The 18,832-nt window shown below is 41.5% G+C and overlaps 1 protein-coding gene across 3 annotated transcripts in view; it reads left to right on the top strand.

Moving 5' to 3' along the window:
* SLC43A1 (solute carrier family 43 member 1) overlaps positions 1 to 18,211 on the top strand; it is a 30,779-nt gene extending 12,568 nt beyond the window's left edge. For all 3 annotated transcript variants that reach the window (XM_058196642.1, XM_058196633.1, XM_058196623.1), the window contains 10 exons: positions 9,020 to 9,112; positions 9,758 to 9,891; positions 11,427 to 11,608; positions 13,236 to 13,382; positions 13,552 to 13,587; positions 14,210 to 14,348; positions 14,472 to 14,613; positions 14,790 to 14,863; positions 15,573 to 15,696; positions 16,934 to 18,211. In XM_058196642.1, coding sequence (XP_058052625.1) covers positions 9,020 to 9,112; positions 9,758 to 9,891; positions 11,427 to 11,608; positions 13,236 to 13,382; positions 13,552 to 13,587; positions 14,210 to 14,348; positions 14,472 to 14,613; positions 14,790 to 14,863; positions 15,573 to 15,696; positions 16,934 to 17,107 — 1,245 coding nt within the window. In that variant the 3' untranslated portion in view covers positions 17,108 to 18,211. The remainder of the gene's footprint in view (positions 1 to 9,019; positions 9,113 to 9,757; positions 9,892 to 11,426; positions 11,609 to 13,235; positions 13,383 to 13,551; positions 13,588 to 14,209; positions 14,349 to 14,471; positions 14,614 to 14,789; positions 14,864 to 15,572; positions 15,697 to 16,933) is intronic.
* The last annotated feature ends 621 nt before the right edge of the window (positions 18,212 to 18,832 follow it).

The raw sequence follows: 18,832 nt of genomic DNA, 5'->3' as shown, positions 1-18,832 counted from the left end.
TTCAATCCTCACTGGCTCAAGGTTGACTCAGCCTTCCATCCTTCCAAGATTGGTAAAATGAGGACCCAGATTGTTGGGGGAAATATACTTACCCTGTAAACCACTTAGAGAAGGCTGTAAAGTGTTATAAGTAGTATATAAGTGTTATTGCTATTTCAGCACAGTATAAAGAGTCATAATAATAAAATAAAAACATACACAAACAAACAAACACATGGGCGTGTGCGATGGGGGCTCCACTAACACATAAACCCTGGGCATAGGAACAGAGGTAGATCTGAAAAGATTTCCCCCCAAAATTGGAGAGCGGGAAGCATGTGTGTCTTAGAGGCGTGGCTTTTTAGAGGACAGGAGCTATGACACAGAAGGTGTGCTTCCTCAGTCCCATAAGAAAGAGAGAGTTTAATTGACACGATCTGGACTGGCCCCACTCCACCCGAACAAATCAGTTGGGCAGAATGATTGAAGTCAACTAGTTCCACAAATGTGGCAATTGAAACAGGGTGGCTACTTTGTGGACTTGGGCTGGGATATTTTGTCTTGAATGGGTTGTGAGAGAAGGTTGGCTTATTTTTGTTTCTAAAACATCATTAAGCTTATTTGAGGTTTACAATGCACATCTGTATGGTCCTCTTCTCAAAACAATGGGAATCCAAAGTTTAGTATTGTAGCCAGAAGAGACATAAGCAAGTTCAAGGTTGCAAAGAAGGTCCATTGCTGTTCTAGTAAAACGTCACCTCCTTGTGGAGGGGGTGTATTCTAAAAAGAACAGATTTGGCACTTGGTAACACCACTATGATGTGACAGTGGCTTTAAGTGCCTGTCTGCAGAAAGGAGGAGACTGTGTGAAGGTCTCTACCACTGCCACAGCTCTGCTGGGAATTGCTGCACCTGTAATTTGATCCACCAGCTGATTGCTTGCTTGAGTTTATTGGAAGCAGTTCTAGACAGCATACCAATAGAAGAAACAATTTAAAACAGGTTTAACATGCATAGCAGAAAAGAACACCAACTACTCACATTGGGGAAACAGCAATGCAAAGCCACATACCCCAGGTGAGGTCATTAATTGCCCTGTCCCAGAACCTATTGAAGAAAACCAAGGTATTAAGGCTTTCCTAACAGGCTGAGTGGGACGGATGGTGCTCCAGAGGTCAAGAACAGCCTCAGAGAAAACACATCTCTGAGCTCCAGTCCGGCATGGTGGCGTTTCTTCAGGGATGGACTCTGGAGCATATCAATCTTGTTAGAGCTTTATATTGCATGATTTTCTGTTCATGGCTTGCAGGACTGACTAAATAGCTCCTGTAGTTTGCTTGTACAACAATGAATGTAATTGTGCTTCAAATCTAATTGCTCGGACCAAAGAAGTTCCAAGAAGCATGGATCCATCATTTTTGCAATGCCTCCTGCACCATGAGCCACCATGAGCTCTGATTAGTCGTGATTAGGATACTCAGACTTTCCACGTAAAAGCCAGGATACATTGTGCTTCTGGGCCACTGGAAGGATAGATGTAATTCTGAATTCTACATGCTTTTTAGTTGTGGGGGGAAGGGGAGAAAAAACGAGGTGCCAAAGATAAATCTCTGTCTCAGCACAATTTTGAAAAGCATACTCCTGTTCTTCCCCATTGGCAGTTTTTAAAAACTTTCTTGACAATTTGTGCTTCAGCTCTGTTTTTGCACCATGTACATTCAAGATAATATTTTTATAGTGATTTTATGCATGTCTATCAGAATTGAAACTGTACTGTGAAATCTATTGAGACGGTTCCTGTTGCAGGTAGACACCTTCAGTAGCAGAACAGAGAAGTATGAGAGGGGGTTTGTTAACTCACCCTTGGTGCCCCTGGAAGTCTGTCTAGAAGTCCATTCAGACGTTCCTTAGAAAGAGACCCTGGGTTATAAGGGAAAGATGATATCAGAGGGGGAAAAAGATTTTCTTTCTACTGCTGTTAGTTTGCTGGTGCAAAACCCGATTCTTTGGGATTCCTTCAAATCAATTTGCATCACTTCTGTGTAATACCCAAAAGAATTTTTCAGCATCTGTGCTTCAGGTTTGAGTGGTTTTTGTTTTCACAATGGTAATTAAAGCTTCGCAGTTTGGGCTCAGAGGGATTGCTCATGTGGCACCTGTTGGTATGTCCCTGCCTGCATGTCTTTAAACAGCCCACTAAACCTCGGTAAAATGCAGCTTCTTTAAAGCATTACGGAAGATGCTACACGAGTGCTTCACATTCATCAACATTTAAATTTTAAAGCTGGAATTTAAAAAACAACAACCCCGCACAGCAATAATGGCAACACTGCACACAAAACTCTGTTTTTATGAGACAGCTGGCCCACAAATACGATATGAATATCAGATGATGTGGATGATGATAATACACCTTGACAGGAACTGATGAAGATGGTTATCTGCCTGAAAAATCATGGGGCTCACTTGCTTGATTCCAGAATTTGTAATTCATCGAGTAGTTTGTGGACATAGATATGAACATCTCTTTACAAAAACATAATGATCTATGAGAATATGTGCCCTGACTTAATGATTTTATAGCTGCACCATAAAGTTGCATCTCTGCCCACATGGGCAGCTTGAGCAGGCAGGGGTATGATTTCTGAACTGATCCCTTTAAAATATATATTTAGAAGGGTCTGTGCAAGACACATAATTGTAATGTAATCATATATGTGTAACTGATCTTTTGAACATGGTTTTCAAGGAGGCATTGTTTTTACAGCAGGCCTTGAACCAGTCTCTGGAAAGATGCTGAGTTTTCTCCACAGGCTTGTTTCTTTAGCTCTTCTTATGCCGTTGATCTATTTGCCAAAGTACAAAGCTCACAGAATTACCCTGAAAATTTGCTTGTCTTTCTCTTTCTCTCAGTGTTCTTTATTACAGTAAAAAAAAAACCAAAAATAATTTTAATAATGATCATTACTGATTAAACATTCTCCGCATTAAGCAATGAGCAGCAGACTCTTTTTTCCCCAAATGGAAGAAGTGCCAGTGATTTTAATGGGGCATACTCCCTTGTAAGTTTGAAACTGGACTCTTATTAAGCTGCTCTCGGAACCAGTCCAACTGCAAATAAATAATAAAGATCACAGGTTGCCCATGGCCGTCCGGTTATATATGGCTCTCTGATCCACTTTTTTTGCTCCCAAATTGTATTGCCCAAGTTCAGTGACACAACCATAGCTTTTTAGTAATAGAGTTCTCTGACCATTTTGTCTATAATGAAGGACAAAGCTGATGTAATAAGCTTCCATGACAGTTAAGGTAATTATTTCTCCCCCACCCCCAAAACGCAAACAAACCCCAGACCCTTGGTGAGAAAAGTCACATTACCAGCCATGATACCTGTGGTTGTCAAAAGATGAGAAAAAAATTAAACAACTCTAAGCTCTGGCCCTGCTTTAAAACTATTGCTCACCCCAACAATAGGCAATTTACAAAATATCCATGGCTTTTCTTGGCACAGGAGTTTGCTTTTGTAGCGTAGAGAATAAATATAGCATTTCTTTGGAGCCAGATTCTCAAGCATAACAACTAGTGAGTAGAATAAAGTCTTTGTGCCCCTTTGAAAGGCTGAGTGTTTTTTCAGACAAAGGGGAAAAAAAATACATTCGTGCACAAAGAAAACATATGTTTGGAATATTAGTATATCTAATCAATTAGATAAGGTAGTAAGTCTTGCCCAAATACTACTAAAACTCTTATTGTCATGACTTTTAATTGGGTGAAACAGTGCATCCTAGGTAACAATTTTTAAACAGATACCTCAAATGGTTGTGCAAAATCCAGGACCCATGACTTTTGAGGGAATGAAATTGGGAAGGTTGTGATTGCTTCAGGCTGATCCTGTGGTTGGGTTTCTACTTTGGTCATGTGATATTCATCTGGAATATTCTATAACAGTTTCCCAGCCACTCTCATAATCCCTTGCTTCCACTCCCCCAGCAGCAGCCGTTTCCCTGCCTGCTGGGGAGAAAGGAAGGAAGGACCCCATACATCCTATTCAGCTCATTCCAATCCTCCCATGGGTCTGTGCCACCCCCTGAGTGCCTTCCATAATTCACACCACCCCTTTTGAGTGTCTTCCCCATCACACAATACACATTGTGCACTCTGATGACAGGGAGGGAAGGAAGGAAGGGGAAAGGAGAAAGGAGGGAAGGATGCAAGGATGCAAGGAAGGAAGGGAAGAAGGAGGGAGGAAGAATGGAAGGAAGGATAGCATGAAGGAAGAAAGGGAGGAAGAAATGTCAGAATGACAGGGAGGGAGACAGGGAAGGGAAGGAAAGGGGAAGGAAGGAAGGAAGGAAGGAAAGAAGGAAGGAAGGAAGGAAGGAAGGAAGGAAGGAATTCTTAGTGCTCCTCGGCAGCAGGAAAGCAGAAGTTGCTCCTGTTCCCATTACTATTTGCTAATTCAGTTTCTCTGATTAGAGAAGGCAATATCTCTGAAACAATAACCCAGCAGGGTATGGGATGTCTACTATTTTTTAACATGCTGGATTTCTCTCTTTCTGTTCTGATCATTATCCACTTATGTGATCCTCTATCAGCAGACAGAAGTGCTTATTTTTTACCTTTATTTGCTAGAGGTAAATCCAAAGCAAAACAAAATGTTACAGGATAAAAGCATTAACAATCTGAACATTATTCTTCTGAATCACAGTTAACACCCATGCCTATGAGATTTTTTAATGTTATATCTCTCAGCCCTACTGGCTCTCATTAGCATTTCTCTGTGCTCATATAATTTAAGTAATTTACAGGGATAACAAGCGAATTTAAATATCTGTAGTTGTAAAATTTAGCAATATTTAACCCTTGTATGACAAATGGTAGAATGCAAACGTACAGATTTAAACATCTTGCTCTCTCTATGTGTTATGTGTGTTTCTAAATCTTCCTTGTTGGGCTGTTTGTATATGTAGTATAAGCTGTATGGGTTGTGTGGTGTATGTCACTCTGGTAGAGTGTCATGAGCTCTTCTCCTGCATGAGATTCCTTGAATGCCATGTTTCATGAGACAATACTGTGAAATTTGGGTGACCAAAGATACCTTGTGCCTTTAAGAGACATACCGAAGAGAGATTAGTGGCACTCTCAGCTAGGGCTCAAAGATCTGTATCTGTTGGAATTTCCTGTTGTTCACCATTTATAAAAGCACAGGGTGACTCTGGTCACTTCAGGTTCTCCAAAGCCCATGTTGAACGAGTCAGGATTATGACCTTGGCAGGAACTTCTCTCTCCCTGTTTGCTTGTCTAGGTGACCTGATCAACAGCTCTTCCAAGCCCTCTGCTCTATCCCATTGCTAAATGTGTAAGAGAGACATTGCTGTCTCAAAACATACAAGGATTATACCTGCTTCACTAGGAGACCAATGCATCTTTTGGAATAGACAGAAAAACACCCTCAGGGCACAGGTGGGGAGTACCAGCCAATGAGCAGTCAGAATAAAGTGCCACACCTTTTCCCTTTGCCTTGGAGAGAGGCATATATTAGGGAACTAGAGAAGGAGCCATTCCTTGCTTCATTGTTTACCCAAATCCAGTGTTAGGTTTGGCACCATGCCTTCCTTAGAGCTGTTCTAGAGGAAAAGAAATGAGCTTAAAACTGATAGTACAGGTAGTCCTTGACGTGCAACCATTTGTTTAGTAGCCGTTCAAAGTTACAACAGCGCTGTACGACCATTGCAGCATCCCCATGGTCACAAGGTCAAAATTTGGGCGCCTGGCAATTGGTTCATAATTTTGAGGGTTGCAGTGTCCCAGGATCCTGTGATCAGTTTTTGTGACCTTCTGACAAGCAAAGTCAATGGGGAAGCCAGGTTTACTTAACAACTGTGTTATTCATTTAACAACTGCAGGGATTCACTTAACAAATGTGGTAAGAAAAGTAAAATGGGACACTTAGCTGTCTCATTTAGCAATGGAAAATTTGGGCTCAATTATGATTATAAATGGAGGATTACCTGTTAATATCACTCCTACATAATAGCAATAGCACTCAGACTTATGTACTGCTTCATGGTGCTCTACAGCCCTCTCTAAGCGATTTTACAGAGTCAGCCTGTTGCCCCCAACAATCTGGGTCCTCATTTTACCCACCTCGGAAGGATGAGAGTCAACCTTGAGCCTGGTGAGATTCAATCTGCCAAACTGCTGGCAGGCATTATATCAGCAGAAGTGAGCCTGCAGTACTGCACTTTAACCACTGTACCAGCGCGGCTCTTCCAACAGCCTCTCAATCTGAGTGATTGTTAAGGGCTTAATTTTGAAGATTCCTGGGATGCTTCAGTGTTCATCCTTGGATTTCCTGGCCTGTGCTGGGCTTCAGGGATTTGGGTTTGTTTGTTTTTGTATTTCTACTGGGCAGAAGGGTGGTGGCACCTCCTTTACATCTGCTCTCTTGCCTTGCTCGGACTACTTCTTACTGAGACTATTCTTCTCTGCAGAAGTGACTAACCTGTTAGAGTGATCTGCCCCCCCCCACCCCTCCTTCCCAAGAGGTTGATGGGTTTCAGATTTTTCAACTAGTGCGGTTCATGTTTCTGTTGATGATTTGGCTGCCTCTGGAATATAGAGATTGATTATTGCCCCTTGAAAAATTTCTCCCACATCATATAGCCTGTTCATTCCCTTGATACACATGAGGGCAAATCAGGAGATGATTAATACACAAGTGGAGAAAAAGCACATCCTGAATCTGATCAAACATAAGAGCTCATTATCAAACGTACTTTGTGGTGGTGATGGAAGCCGAAAGCAGTTTCTCTTCCACCACTGCATCTCTTCCCAGTGTCATCCAGCACAATTTTCCTGAATAGATGAGGGTTATTTGGGATCCAGCTGAATACAGATCATAATAATCCTTGATGGCTAGCTGTGTCATGTTAACTATTGATCACAATCATAATTTAGACTCTGCAGCTTCAGACCAATTTGTAGGTTTGTTCAGGGCTCGGTTTTTCATTAGATTTCGTTGGATATTTTATTTTTAGGGCCTGCTAACACTGAGTGTTTGAGCCAGCCCCACATCTGTTTGCCTGTTATCCTTTATGGCTTATTGTATTCAGCAGGAATGACATGCTCAGCTTGGTCTGGAAATTATAAATCCTGCTTACATAAATGATCCTAACCTCATTAAAGGGAGGTGTAGCGAGCCTATTTCTGGGAATAATATCAGTGACTCTAGAATATTTAAATAATTTTTAGGCCAGTGGCCAGCATTCCCTTTCTGGATAAGGATAATAGCTAATCAGGTGGAGATGCTGATGGATGGAACAATTTACTAGATCCACTTCAATCAGGTTTAGGTGTTTTGACACGGAAACTGCCTTGATAATCTTTGATAGAGGAGGGAAACTTCATTGATTCCCCAGCTTCTTGCAGCAGCTGACTATCAACCATGGAATCTTTCTGGAGACAACTAAACAGCTTAACTGTAGGTAGAATAGTCTGGATGTGGTTGATTGGTTGGTTAAAATTGCAGCTGAATGGCTGCAAAAGATGATAATGGAGGACTTGTGACTGACTATTGTGGGGCTTCACAGGTTTCAGTTTATGCTCCATGTTGGTCAATACCTACATGGAACCAGGAACTTCATTTGGTAATGGACTGGATGACCAAGAGCAACAGATTGAAGCTCAATTCAGAAAAGACAGCATGCTGTTAGTGATGTTTGTGCCCAGAGTTTGTTCTGAATGTGCCTTAAAGGATTAGGTTCATAGCAAAAGGCTATTTGCAGAATGTAGAGGCCCAAAAAGCCTTTGAATGTAGAGGCCCAGATAGCCTTTGTGGCATAGAGTTCCTTTATCAGTTTAGGCTGATGTGGTACTGTAGCTACAGCCCTAACTGGATAGACATACAATAGCTTCAAAACAATATTTCTACGTATTTCTTGTTGGATTACTATAATGAGATGTATGTGAGGCTACCCTGAGACAGCTCAGCAGCGTCACTTAGCACAGAACTCTGGTAGCAAGAGTATTGAAAGGAATTGGGTAATATGAATACATCATGCCAGTTCTTTATGATCTCCATGGTCATGCAGTTTATTTCCACTTCAAGATGCTGATTTTAGCCTTTTATAAATTTGGGACTGTTGTACCTGAAGGAATCCCACTTCCGATAGGTTTTGACATGACAATGTCATCTTCAAGAGACTTTGGAAAGGTCTCCCAAGGGAGCTATTATTATTTTTTTTTTTTTAATTTGCATTTATATCCCGCCCTTCTCCGAAGACTCAGGGCGGCTTACACTATGTCAGGCAATAGTCTTCATCCAATTGTATACTATATACAAAGTCAACTTATTGCCCCCCAACAATCTGGGTCCTCATTTTACCTACCTTATAAAGGATGGAAGGCTGAGTCAACCTTGGGCCTGGTGGGACTTGAACCTGCAATATTGCAGGCAGTTGCTGTTAATAACAGGCTGCATTAGCCTGATGAGCCACCAGAAGCCCTATTATTGACTCAGTGCCAGGCAAATGCCTTATATTTTTGTTTTCCCCAGTCTTTTAATTATAATGTTGCTGTGATTTTTAGATCTTCTATTGCTACCTTTCTTATAATTTTATTACAGATTGTGTAAATATGCTTTAAACAACATGTTATTGTTTTAATTCCTGGTTGTTATGCTTTGAGATTTTTAAGGAAGTAGTATATAATTTAAAAAAAAACATTGTATTAGTTAATGCTACTATCCTAGGCCACTTAGTTCATTGGGTCTTGGCTTTTGAGTACACAAGTGAAGCTTTATACTGTAAATTGCTAGGCAGTGATGATACATGTAGTTTGAATATGTATCTTTGATGGAAAATTAGAATTTAGAAGAATGGGAATGATTTAGAAGAGAATATGGAAAATAAAGAAAGATCCAGCTTTTTTGGTTAGGGTTATAGTCTACAGAAAGTAAAAGACTCAAGAGAGTAATTTGAAAGGACCAGACTGGGGGATATATTTCTGTTTATTGTTGCTTCTTTTTGTATCTCTTTAGCTGCCCAACATGTTTGGAAACTTGCGTTCTACTTTCATGGCACTCTTGATTGGCTCTTATGCTTCTTCTGCTGTTACTTTTCCTGGAGTTAAGGTATGTAGTAGAACAGGATGATGCAGCAAGGAATGTCCTAATCCCAAATTCCTGATCTGGAGAGTCAAAGGCAGCTGTGGGTTGTATATCTGCGTGTTTCTTTCTTGGCTGATAAGACATTCAGTAGGCTGAGAGAGACACTTGAGGAATTCAGATGTGTGGTCTACCAGCAAAAAATCTACCGGTGGGAAGAGGAAAAGCAGGCCTGACTGACAAATCATCAGTCATTCAAAAGGTGCTTTTCAAAAGGCAACTGGACTTCCTTGTTTTTTTTCCCCCTTGAAAACATTTTGTTTCTCATCCAAGCAGCTTCTTCAGTTCTGAGGGTAAGAAGCAAAATGTTTTCAAGGAAAAAAACCCAAGAAAGTCAAGTTGTCTTTGGAAAAACACCTTTGGAACCACCATAACCTGGATGATTGAGAATTCCCATAGACATCATCTGTCATTGCTTCCCAAGAGATGGATGCACGTTCTCAACTGTGTGCACAGAATCCACAGGAATTACTTTCTGTATAGATATTAGAGAATTCATCAGTCTCTTCTGTGACTACTTATTGGAATGTCCAAAGCCATCCCATCCTTTCTCTGTGGCTTTTCTTGTACCATTCCTCACATTTGTTTTGCCTCTTGTCCTATTGCTATTAGCTCATCTATGATGCAGGAGTTTCCTTCATCATTATCATGCTTGTCTGGTCAGGCCTGGCTTGCCTCATCTTCCTCAACTGCATGATCAACTGGCCTAAGGAGTCCTTCCCAGCTCCAGAAGAGGCCAATTATACGTAAGTAGGAATTGCATGGTAATGTAGCTCTAACCAATCAAAATTATACCTGTTTTCTACAAGTAAGCCATCTGGTAAACAGAGTGCAAGAATGATGATTCTCGAGAATTTATATTGTGGCTGTTCTCCTTCTTTAGAGCGGACACTGTACCACTCTATCCCCATCAGATGTGCTCTATTTATTACCCTTAATTCCTACCTATTTGCCATGTTCGTTGGAAATTTTGGGAGTTCAGGAGCACATCAGCTTGTGGACAGTTACATTACACTAAATGGAAGTTGGGCTGATTTGCAATTTCTTGCCTGTCAGGCTCAGCATTCTCTGCTTTTAGTATCTTAAGTAGTACTGTTAAAGAGAGACGTGGCAAGTTCTGTGGAGCTTCTTTCACAGACTTTGTTTCCTTCTCAATTGCCTTGGCTGTCTTCTGATGGCATGCTTTGCTGCCATGTGCTGGCTTTGGAGGAGGTGTTGTTCTTCGACCTTTTGCTAAAATTTACATCTTTGTTAAGTGTGTATTGCAGAAAACTGGCTTGCTACTGGGTTACTTAACTATATTCGGGTTGGTTGATGATGAACAGAAAGCTTAGCATGCAGGAGAACGTCAGGCTTTCAAAGTGATTTTTACTTCTGTAATATTCCCCTGGGTCAGAGACTCGGGGGAGGGGAGGAGATGAAAAAGATGGTATACAAACATCTGGCACTCTTCCTGAAACAGGCATCGTACACCCCATCCAAACCTTGGCAGGTTCCTAAAGGTGCCAGATGTTGATGCCAGCCTTGGCTCAGCTTTTCCTTTCAACCCCAAGGCATTTCTCTCAAGAGTTTGAAGAGAAGCTTGTTTTCCCTTGGAAAAGTCCACAAGTCTTGAAGCTTTCCCTAATGCACCGCTTGTATTTGGCTGGGGTCCCATCAGGCTCTCCTGGTAGATGTTCTATTGTACTTCAGGCTCTCTTGTCCTTTCTTCACCTCTGTTTTCTGCCAAGTAGCAGAAATTAAGGGAGGGAAAGCCCTTTTTTTATCAGCTGTAGTGGAGAAAGCCTAGGCTTGGTCTTAGCTAATATGAGGTGACATTGCCAGGATCATTTCTGACCACAGTCATACATTATCTACACACCACGATTTGCATAATTGTAGTTTATTAAACAAGCAGCGTTTTATGCAATTAAGACAAAATTCATTTACTATACTTTTTAACTACAGTGGTCCTATGTCCTTAATTATAAATGACAATCCTTTATTTCAGAAACGTTTTAGATTTAATTTAATTTATTTATGTTCTAAAATTTTCCTTTGTAAAGCAAAATTATAAACAGAAACATTTTTAAAATCCCTACAGACCTCTTTCAGGTTTGCCCCCTTTTCGTGTTTGTCCTCTATTTTTCTCAATAAAAGATGGTCACTGTATATATAAAACTCACGAAGGCTGGTTTCACTTGAGAGACTACCAAGAGCCAAAGAGTCTGTGTAAGGGGTTTGTTCAGTGTGTGAGCCCAACTCTCTCTCTCTTCCTCCTCTTCCTTGATCCCTGAAACAGGAAGAAGATCAAACTGAGCAGCCTAGCTCTAGATCACAAGGTGACCGGTGACCGATTCTACATGCATGTGACAGCTGTAGGGCAGCGGCTAAGCCAGAGGGAGCCGCAGCTGAAGGGGGGCAAAGAGGCACTCTACCCATCAGTGCAGGACCTCTGCCAAGGACCCACCAAATCTGCCCAGCGTGAGTGCTCCTCTTGCTTCGCCATCCCTCAGTTCAGTGAGAGAAGCTGGGTGGGGAGAGGATGTGGGCAAGGGGCCTTTTTCACAAAGCTTGCAGTTTCATTTGTCATGTGCCTGACTTTCAAGGCTGCTTCTGGAAAGGCTGCTGGGGGTTTGGGGGCTGGTACCAGCCTTCCTAAGAAATGGGAACTTCTACAGTTTGTAGATTTGGCACTAAGATGTAGCTTCCCTCCCAGCTGTTCCTTCCTTCTCCAACTTTGGGCCTGTTGCATCAGGGGAAGTTGTTAGCTGTGGCTGCCACAGCTTGAGGACAGGCCCTGGCATCTGGCTCCATCTGTTGGCAGGAGACGGCCCCAGCATTTTTGTTTGTTGGCTTTAGTCCTAATTTTGGAGGGAAACACCACCTCCTAGGCAGTGGTGAGTGGGAAAAAAACAAAACAAAATTCAGGATAGAAATAGGAATGATGGGATCACCAGTGCAACTACTGTTCTTTTGACCATGCAGAAAAGCAAACAAGCAAACAACAACAACAACAACAAACAAATGTTGTAGTTGAATTAACTCTGCATTGTTCTCTTAATGGAACAGTCTTTTCGCTCTAAGTTTTTAGCAATCCTGTAGCAGTATAGGTTAGAACACGGGTGTCAAACATGATGCATCACGTTGCCATCACATGACGTTTGGGGCCTTTTCCCCCATTTGCGGAGCTGGGGTGGGTGTGGTCTGCATGTGATGCATCTGGCCCGGCGACCCCCAGTTTCACACCCTGAGTTAGAACATCAGCCAGGGAAATAGTGAAATTTGTAAACAAGTAAGTAATGTAGCCAGTACCTTTGTGGACCTTGAATTCAATCCAGGCTTACAAGTAACAGAAAACATTTATTTAATTGTTTAAGATACAAATATTGTAACACAAAAAACCTCCCTGCTTGTAGGTAATCCTCACTTAATAACCACAGTTGGGACCGGCAACTTCTTCTCTAAGCGACACAATCATTAAGCAAATCATCATGTGATCCCATCTACAATTGTACTGCTGGCTTCTCCATTGACTCTGCTTATCAGAAGCTGGTTGTGAAGTGTGCTGATGGTGATCATGTGACCATGGGGTACTCCATTGGTTGCAATTGCCCTCTGGTTATGAAGTGCCCCGTGTTAATCACGTGATCACAGGGATGCTGCAATTGTCACAGGTGCAAAGACTAGCAGAAAAGTAATATTTTCCGTGCCATTATGACTTGAGAATAGTCACTAAACAGGAGTTGTTCAGTGAGGACCCCCTGCATTAAGCATCACTGCCTTTCTGTTATATCACCAGATCTCTTCCTAAGAGATATAATCTTTGACCCTGAGGTGAATCTTTATTACCGACCTTTAAAGTTTAAAGTTGTCAAGGTTGGAGACCCCTGGTTTAGGCCAGTCTTTCTTGGTCTGATGCCAGATAGATTGGCTGGGATAGCTTACTTTTTCTGGGGGGCCATAGTCATAAAGCACCTTATGGAGAATCCAGTCTTGTTTGAGTCACAATCCAATTCCTTCCTAGTAAGTAAAGCATAAATGGAAAGGATATTCATTTGTTTGTCCTAAAACCATTCTAATCACTGCCATGTATTCCTTCTGGCTGCAGGCTCCATCCCCTTCTGCCACAGTGTCTGTTCTCCCATCTTTCTGTGGAGCCTCATCATAATGGGAATCACCCAGTTGCGAATCATCTTCTATATGGCAGCCATGAACAAGATGCTGGAGTTCCAGGTGACGGGTGGCGTGGACCCGGGTGAGCTCAATGGGAAAGGGTGTCTCTGGAAGCAATGCAGGAGAAAAAGGAAGCAAGGGGAGGAAGGACGTTTCTTCCTGCTTAGTGAACTTCTAGTTAAAAGTTCGATCCTGAAAAGAAAATCTGGTTAATCTGATGTGGGCTTTTTCTTTCTTTCCTTTTTTTCCAGTGCCAAAAGAATTGGAGGATAAAGCCGAGAAAACAGGCAGGAGCCTTAATTGCCTGGGGCTAAAATAGGTCTCTCAAAGTATATGTGTAATGTAATCTGATAAAGGACTTCTACATTCAGTTCTCTGTCTAAGCTTTAAGGTGAAATCTTCCATTTCCTAGGAAGCAAACCTTTCAAATATTCCCCATGTCCTTCAAAAAATTCTAGCCATTGCTGTGAACTCAAACCCTGCCAAACACCCGCCCCCTTTGTGTTCTCTGATTACTGGGAAGATGTAAGGGGATGATTTGTCACATTAGTGAAATCAAAGTGCTGAAAGAGCAGAACCATAATTACCACTGTGAATGTTAACAGGAGCTTCCTATAATGGAATGAGAAGTGCAAGACATAAAATCATGGTCAGCAGGTTGATCCTGTTGACCATGGAAATAAGCTATGGAAATAAGATGGACCGGAGAATTTCTGCTGTTCGGAAAGAAGTTTTCATTTCTGTTATGATGTGATTTTATACTTCTATCCCATCCTCCCTGCCCACCCCAATTTAGAATAATATGCCTTAGGGCTCCAAAATGATTTATTTGGGTTAGAGAAGGAACATTTCTCCTGGTTCTTTGGATTATATTCTCATTCCCTCTCTCCTTTCTTTTTTGTTGGACAGTCAGTTTCTACTCCTCCATCTTTGGTGTCATGCAATTGTTATGTCTTCTCACTTGTCCCTTCATTGGCTATGTGATGGACTGGCGCATAAAGGATTGTGTGGATGCACCAGGAAATATAAACCGTGCTGGATCTATCAAGTGAGACTTCGATAATTTCCAAATGTCAAAACAGCAAATCTAGAATGCAACCCATGCCTTGAGGGTAGAGATACTGGGGCGCTTAACAGAAGGACCAATGATAACTTTCCTTTATCTTCCTAGTCCTGAGGTGAAAGGAATTCCACCTAAAGTCCGCTACCTTAAGATCCAGAAACTCACCAATGCTATCCGAGCTTTTGTCACCACCAACCTTCTGTTGGTTGGATTTGGTGTCACCTGTTTGATCAACAACCTTCCTCTGCAGGTAACTTCTTTGTGTTCTTCATTCCTCTCTGATTTTCCTTGATATTCCCTCCTTTTGATAATGCTCTTCTGTTGCCTCAGTGCTGTTTTCCTTCCCTCACCAGCTCCTTAGCTTGTTTTTCATTTAATGGCTCCTGTTGATTTCCTCCTCCTTTCTTTGTGTCTTTTGCCCTACAGTATGTGACCTTCATTCTTCACACCATGGTGCGTGGCTTTTTCCATTCTGCCTGTGGAGGTCTCTATGCTGCTGTGTAAGTTATGCCACTGGGGGGAATCTTTTGCACTTAAGAATGGGTGCAAGGAGATTGGCCTAGATTGGTAGAATGATCTGCTACTCAGGTTAAAATGGGGTCGTCCTTCTAGTCTGAGCAGTGTAGTCTCTCCAAGAAGACGAAAGCTGTGTGAGTTTGGCTTTCTTTTCTTGCTTATTATCTTTTTTTTCCCCAAGGGAGCAAATCTTCCCTAAGAATGGAAGAGGATGAAATAGAAGACAAGCATCAGTTAAATTTCTTTTCCAATTACTGAGTCTAAATACTGTTCATGGTTTTTAAACAAGAGTGGCAGTTTATCTTCTTCTTACATTTTCCATTAGCATTTTCTTAGACCTAAATACACGTTTAATCCATTGAGGCTTCTAAATCTTTATAATATTGATAGATTGGACAGCTTTTGAGCAGGGTGGGGAACCTGTGGCCTTCTAAAGGTTGTTGAACTATCGTTCCCAGAGTTCTCCATCATTAGACATATTGACTGGGCTGCAGACAGTTGCAGTTGAGCAGTTTCTAGAGGACCACAGGCTCCCCAACCCTGAACAATTAATAGATTTCCATTTCTCTAAACAAAATAGAAACCTGTGGTTGTTAAGAATGGATATTTCTGTGTAGATGTTGGGATAAGGGTTGTCAATAGCCTCTCTGGCTTTTTGAGAGTCATTTTCTTCATATTACATTTGTTCACCAGGTATCCTTCCAATCACTTTGGTACATTGACCGGACTCCAGTCTTTGATCAGTGCCGTATTTGCTCTCCTCCAACAGCCACTTTTCATGACTATGGTGGGGCCATTACACGGGGATCCCTTCTGGGTGAGTTTCAGCAGTTTGAATGAAGATGTTCTGTTTCCCTTCCCCCAATACTCCCAGCAAAGAGTCAGTCAGAGGCCTCCTTTTCTGATTTATTTACATATATATAAATGTCCTGGCTACGTCTACCCAAGGGCCTGCCAAGTTTCTGGAGATAACAAGGAAATTACAGATAAGGCCAGAATTACTCACGAATATATTCTTCCCTCCGTTGATACAGATTGCCCGCCCAAATTCATTACTTTGTCCAAGACAAAAAACCAGGAAGTCCCGCCTCCTATTTATAGTCTCTGCAGATGTCACTGCATGACAATTATGACTTGGCTTTGTCCCAACTCTTCCGCTGCTGCGCACGCCGATCAAGTCTACGTAACCTTGCATCACTCCAAAACTGTTCTTGGGGCATTGCCAAATCAGACGGAGGCTCCATGGAATCAGGCTTTGCCGGCCCCTCCTCCTCCCTTTGAGTGGGTGCCAGGGAGGGAAAGGGCTCAAGAGAAGCAGGGCTGGCCAGGTCTTCTCCCTCACTTTCTGAATCATCCGAGTCCAGGAGTCTGGGTCCAGGAACCTGGGTCACAACAGAAGATAGGAGTTTCTTGAAGAAGAGACGTGGTGTTTTTTAACATCCAGCGTGAAATCCACTTCATTATTTAGATATACTAACAAAACACTCGAGCAAGCTCAGTGCCAAGCTGATATGCTTCTTCCCATACTAACAATATGTTTGGCTTCTCAGTTTTCTTATTCTGTACTTTGTGTATCAGCGTATCCCTTACCTTGTTTTCCCCAAAGCTGTTGTACCCAAACCCACATACATCCTCTGTCTAATTTTCAATTCTCACTCATATCAGCCACTTTTTAAAAAAGGTTTTTAAAAAGTGCTTTACAGATTTGGAAAAAAGAGGTATTGGCGATGTCACATAAGCTCCACAGAATTGCTCTGATTGGCTTTGTTATCTGACTTTTTCTCTGGGAAGTTGTTGCAGGATAGGGAGAACGATTCATATGAGCATGTAGTGTAATTATCTATTGTAGGTAGATAGTGATCTCTAAAATAAATAAATGTGCACGATCCCATTTTGAATTAAAGAATATTAATGCAAAATTAGGGCTTTGATGCAATCAAAGCAGTCTTCTTTCAAGAAGCTACTCCAGAAACAAAACTAGCAATTCTGTACCAGTTACTATCACTGCTCATAAATGGACATAATTCGTGTGATGTTCCTTGCTTTATTCATAGGTGAATCTTGCCCTCCTTATCTTCTCATTTATGGGCTTCCTGCTCCCCTGCTACCTCTTCTACTACCGCTACAAACTTATCCGGAAGCAAATGGCCAAAGATGCTGCTCATATGAAATTCCAGGACAATGCAGCTGCCAATGGCTTGCTGAACAACGAAGCCACCTCTTTATAAACTAGGCATGGGGAAAGTGGGGAGTTGTGGATGATGGAGAACGGAATGCGGAATCGGTGTGCCTAACAGATGGAGCAAGGCGCCGTGAGCAAAGGGATGATACAATACTGTGAGAACATTACATTTGGGAACTATGAAAATAACGGAGGTGCTTTTAATTCTCAACAAATGCCTATCTATATTTATATCTATATTTTTTATATATAGAAACAAAACTCTATTTTTTTGCAGGGTATTTTAAAAAGCTCAGTGATTTTTAAATAGACAATTAGGAACATCAGTCACTAAGCATTGCAGACCAAGAAGCATTTATGAAAAGATCTTGGATGAAGAATTGGCAGGATGGAGTACTGTGTCTAACCTAGAGCACCTTAAATAGCCCACGCCTGTCATAATTTTCCAGGGCTGTTTGGCCCTGGTGGGGAGGAAATGGACTCTCACTACTTCCCGCCTCCCTGCCTGATAATTATGACAGAGAAAATCAGGAAGTGTCTGCAGCACCCCCCCCCCCAAGAAGTAAATTCAAAGGGATTATTGTTTGCCAACAGTCCCAGGGAGTCCCTTGTGACTCTGTCCCCCTGGGTTTTGGCAACTAATGTTGGGGTGTCAAAGAATTTGATGCCGTGTTAGATCATTGCTTGGTAATGAATGCTGCAGGTTGTGCCTTAGCCCCCAATCTTGTTTTGAGCTTTATAAGACAAGCCACCTCCCCATGAATTGTCCCCCAGAGATGAATTTAATGGCCTTTTGAGTGCTGTGAATTTTTCCAGATATTGTTCTTTGATCTGTCTTGATTGCAAGTGTGACAAGGTTTGTATACTACAGAAATGTAGGGAGTCATTGATTTAACAAGAGTTGTGTCAGAAGAATAGAAGTGCCAATTTTTCATGACTGACTTTCTGCCTGGGCCCTTCCAAAATAAATTTTAAAATCCTAGCAACTGGATTTGCACTGGTAGATCCCAGCCAAACTTTTTATTTATTTATATGGAAATTCTGTTGCTGCCTTTTTATTAAGAGCAGGCTGTGGTTTTTCTTAAACAAAATAAAGCCATACAGTAATTCCAATGATAAAATTAAATAAATTTCTGTGCAACATTAAACCCAATAAATGTCTTAAAAACTAAATAAGCCAACTGGCAACTGAGTGATAAAATGTAAGGTAGATTAAAAATAGAAATGATGGAAACATGGTTCAAAATGTTTTATGAGGTATATAAAGTAGCATTTCACTGGACTGGGCTGACTCTTCCTTGGGAGTAAATTCTATATATAGGTAGTCCTCGACTTACGACCACAATTGAGACCAACATTTCTGTTGCTAAATAAGACATTTGTTATGTCAGTTTTGCCCCATTTTACGACCTTTTTTGCCACAGTTGTTAAGTGAATCACTGCAGTTGTTAAGTTAGTAACAGAGTTGTTAAGTGAATCTGGCTTCCCAATTGACTTTGCTTGTCAGAAGGTCACAAAAGGTGATCACATGACCCTCGAACATGGCAGCCATCATAAATATGAATCAGTTGCCATGCGTCTGACTTTGTGCTGTAACAGTCATAAGTGTGAAAAATGGTCCCAACTAGTCACTTTTTTCCCGGTGTTGTAACTTCTAATGTTAGAACTTCTAACAGTTCTACATGAACAGTTCTAAGTCGCGGATTACCTGTACTAGAACCAACTCTGAAAATGTTTTAGGCCTACAAAGATACCTGCAAGTTTCCATTCA

This window comes from Ahaetulla prasina, chromosome 1 (genome assembly GCF_028640845.1).
Source record: "Ahaetulla prasina isolate Xishuangbanna chromosome 1, ASM2864084v1, whole genome shotgun sequence".
In the NCBI taxonomy this organism is placed as follows: domain Eukaryota; kingdom Metazoa; phylum Chordata; class Lepidosauria; order Squamata; family Colubridae; genus Ahaetulla; species Ahaetulla prasina.
The sequence above is the reverse complement of the archived record's forward strand: the minus strand, read 5'-3'. Positions and strand labels throughout refer to the sequence as shown.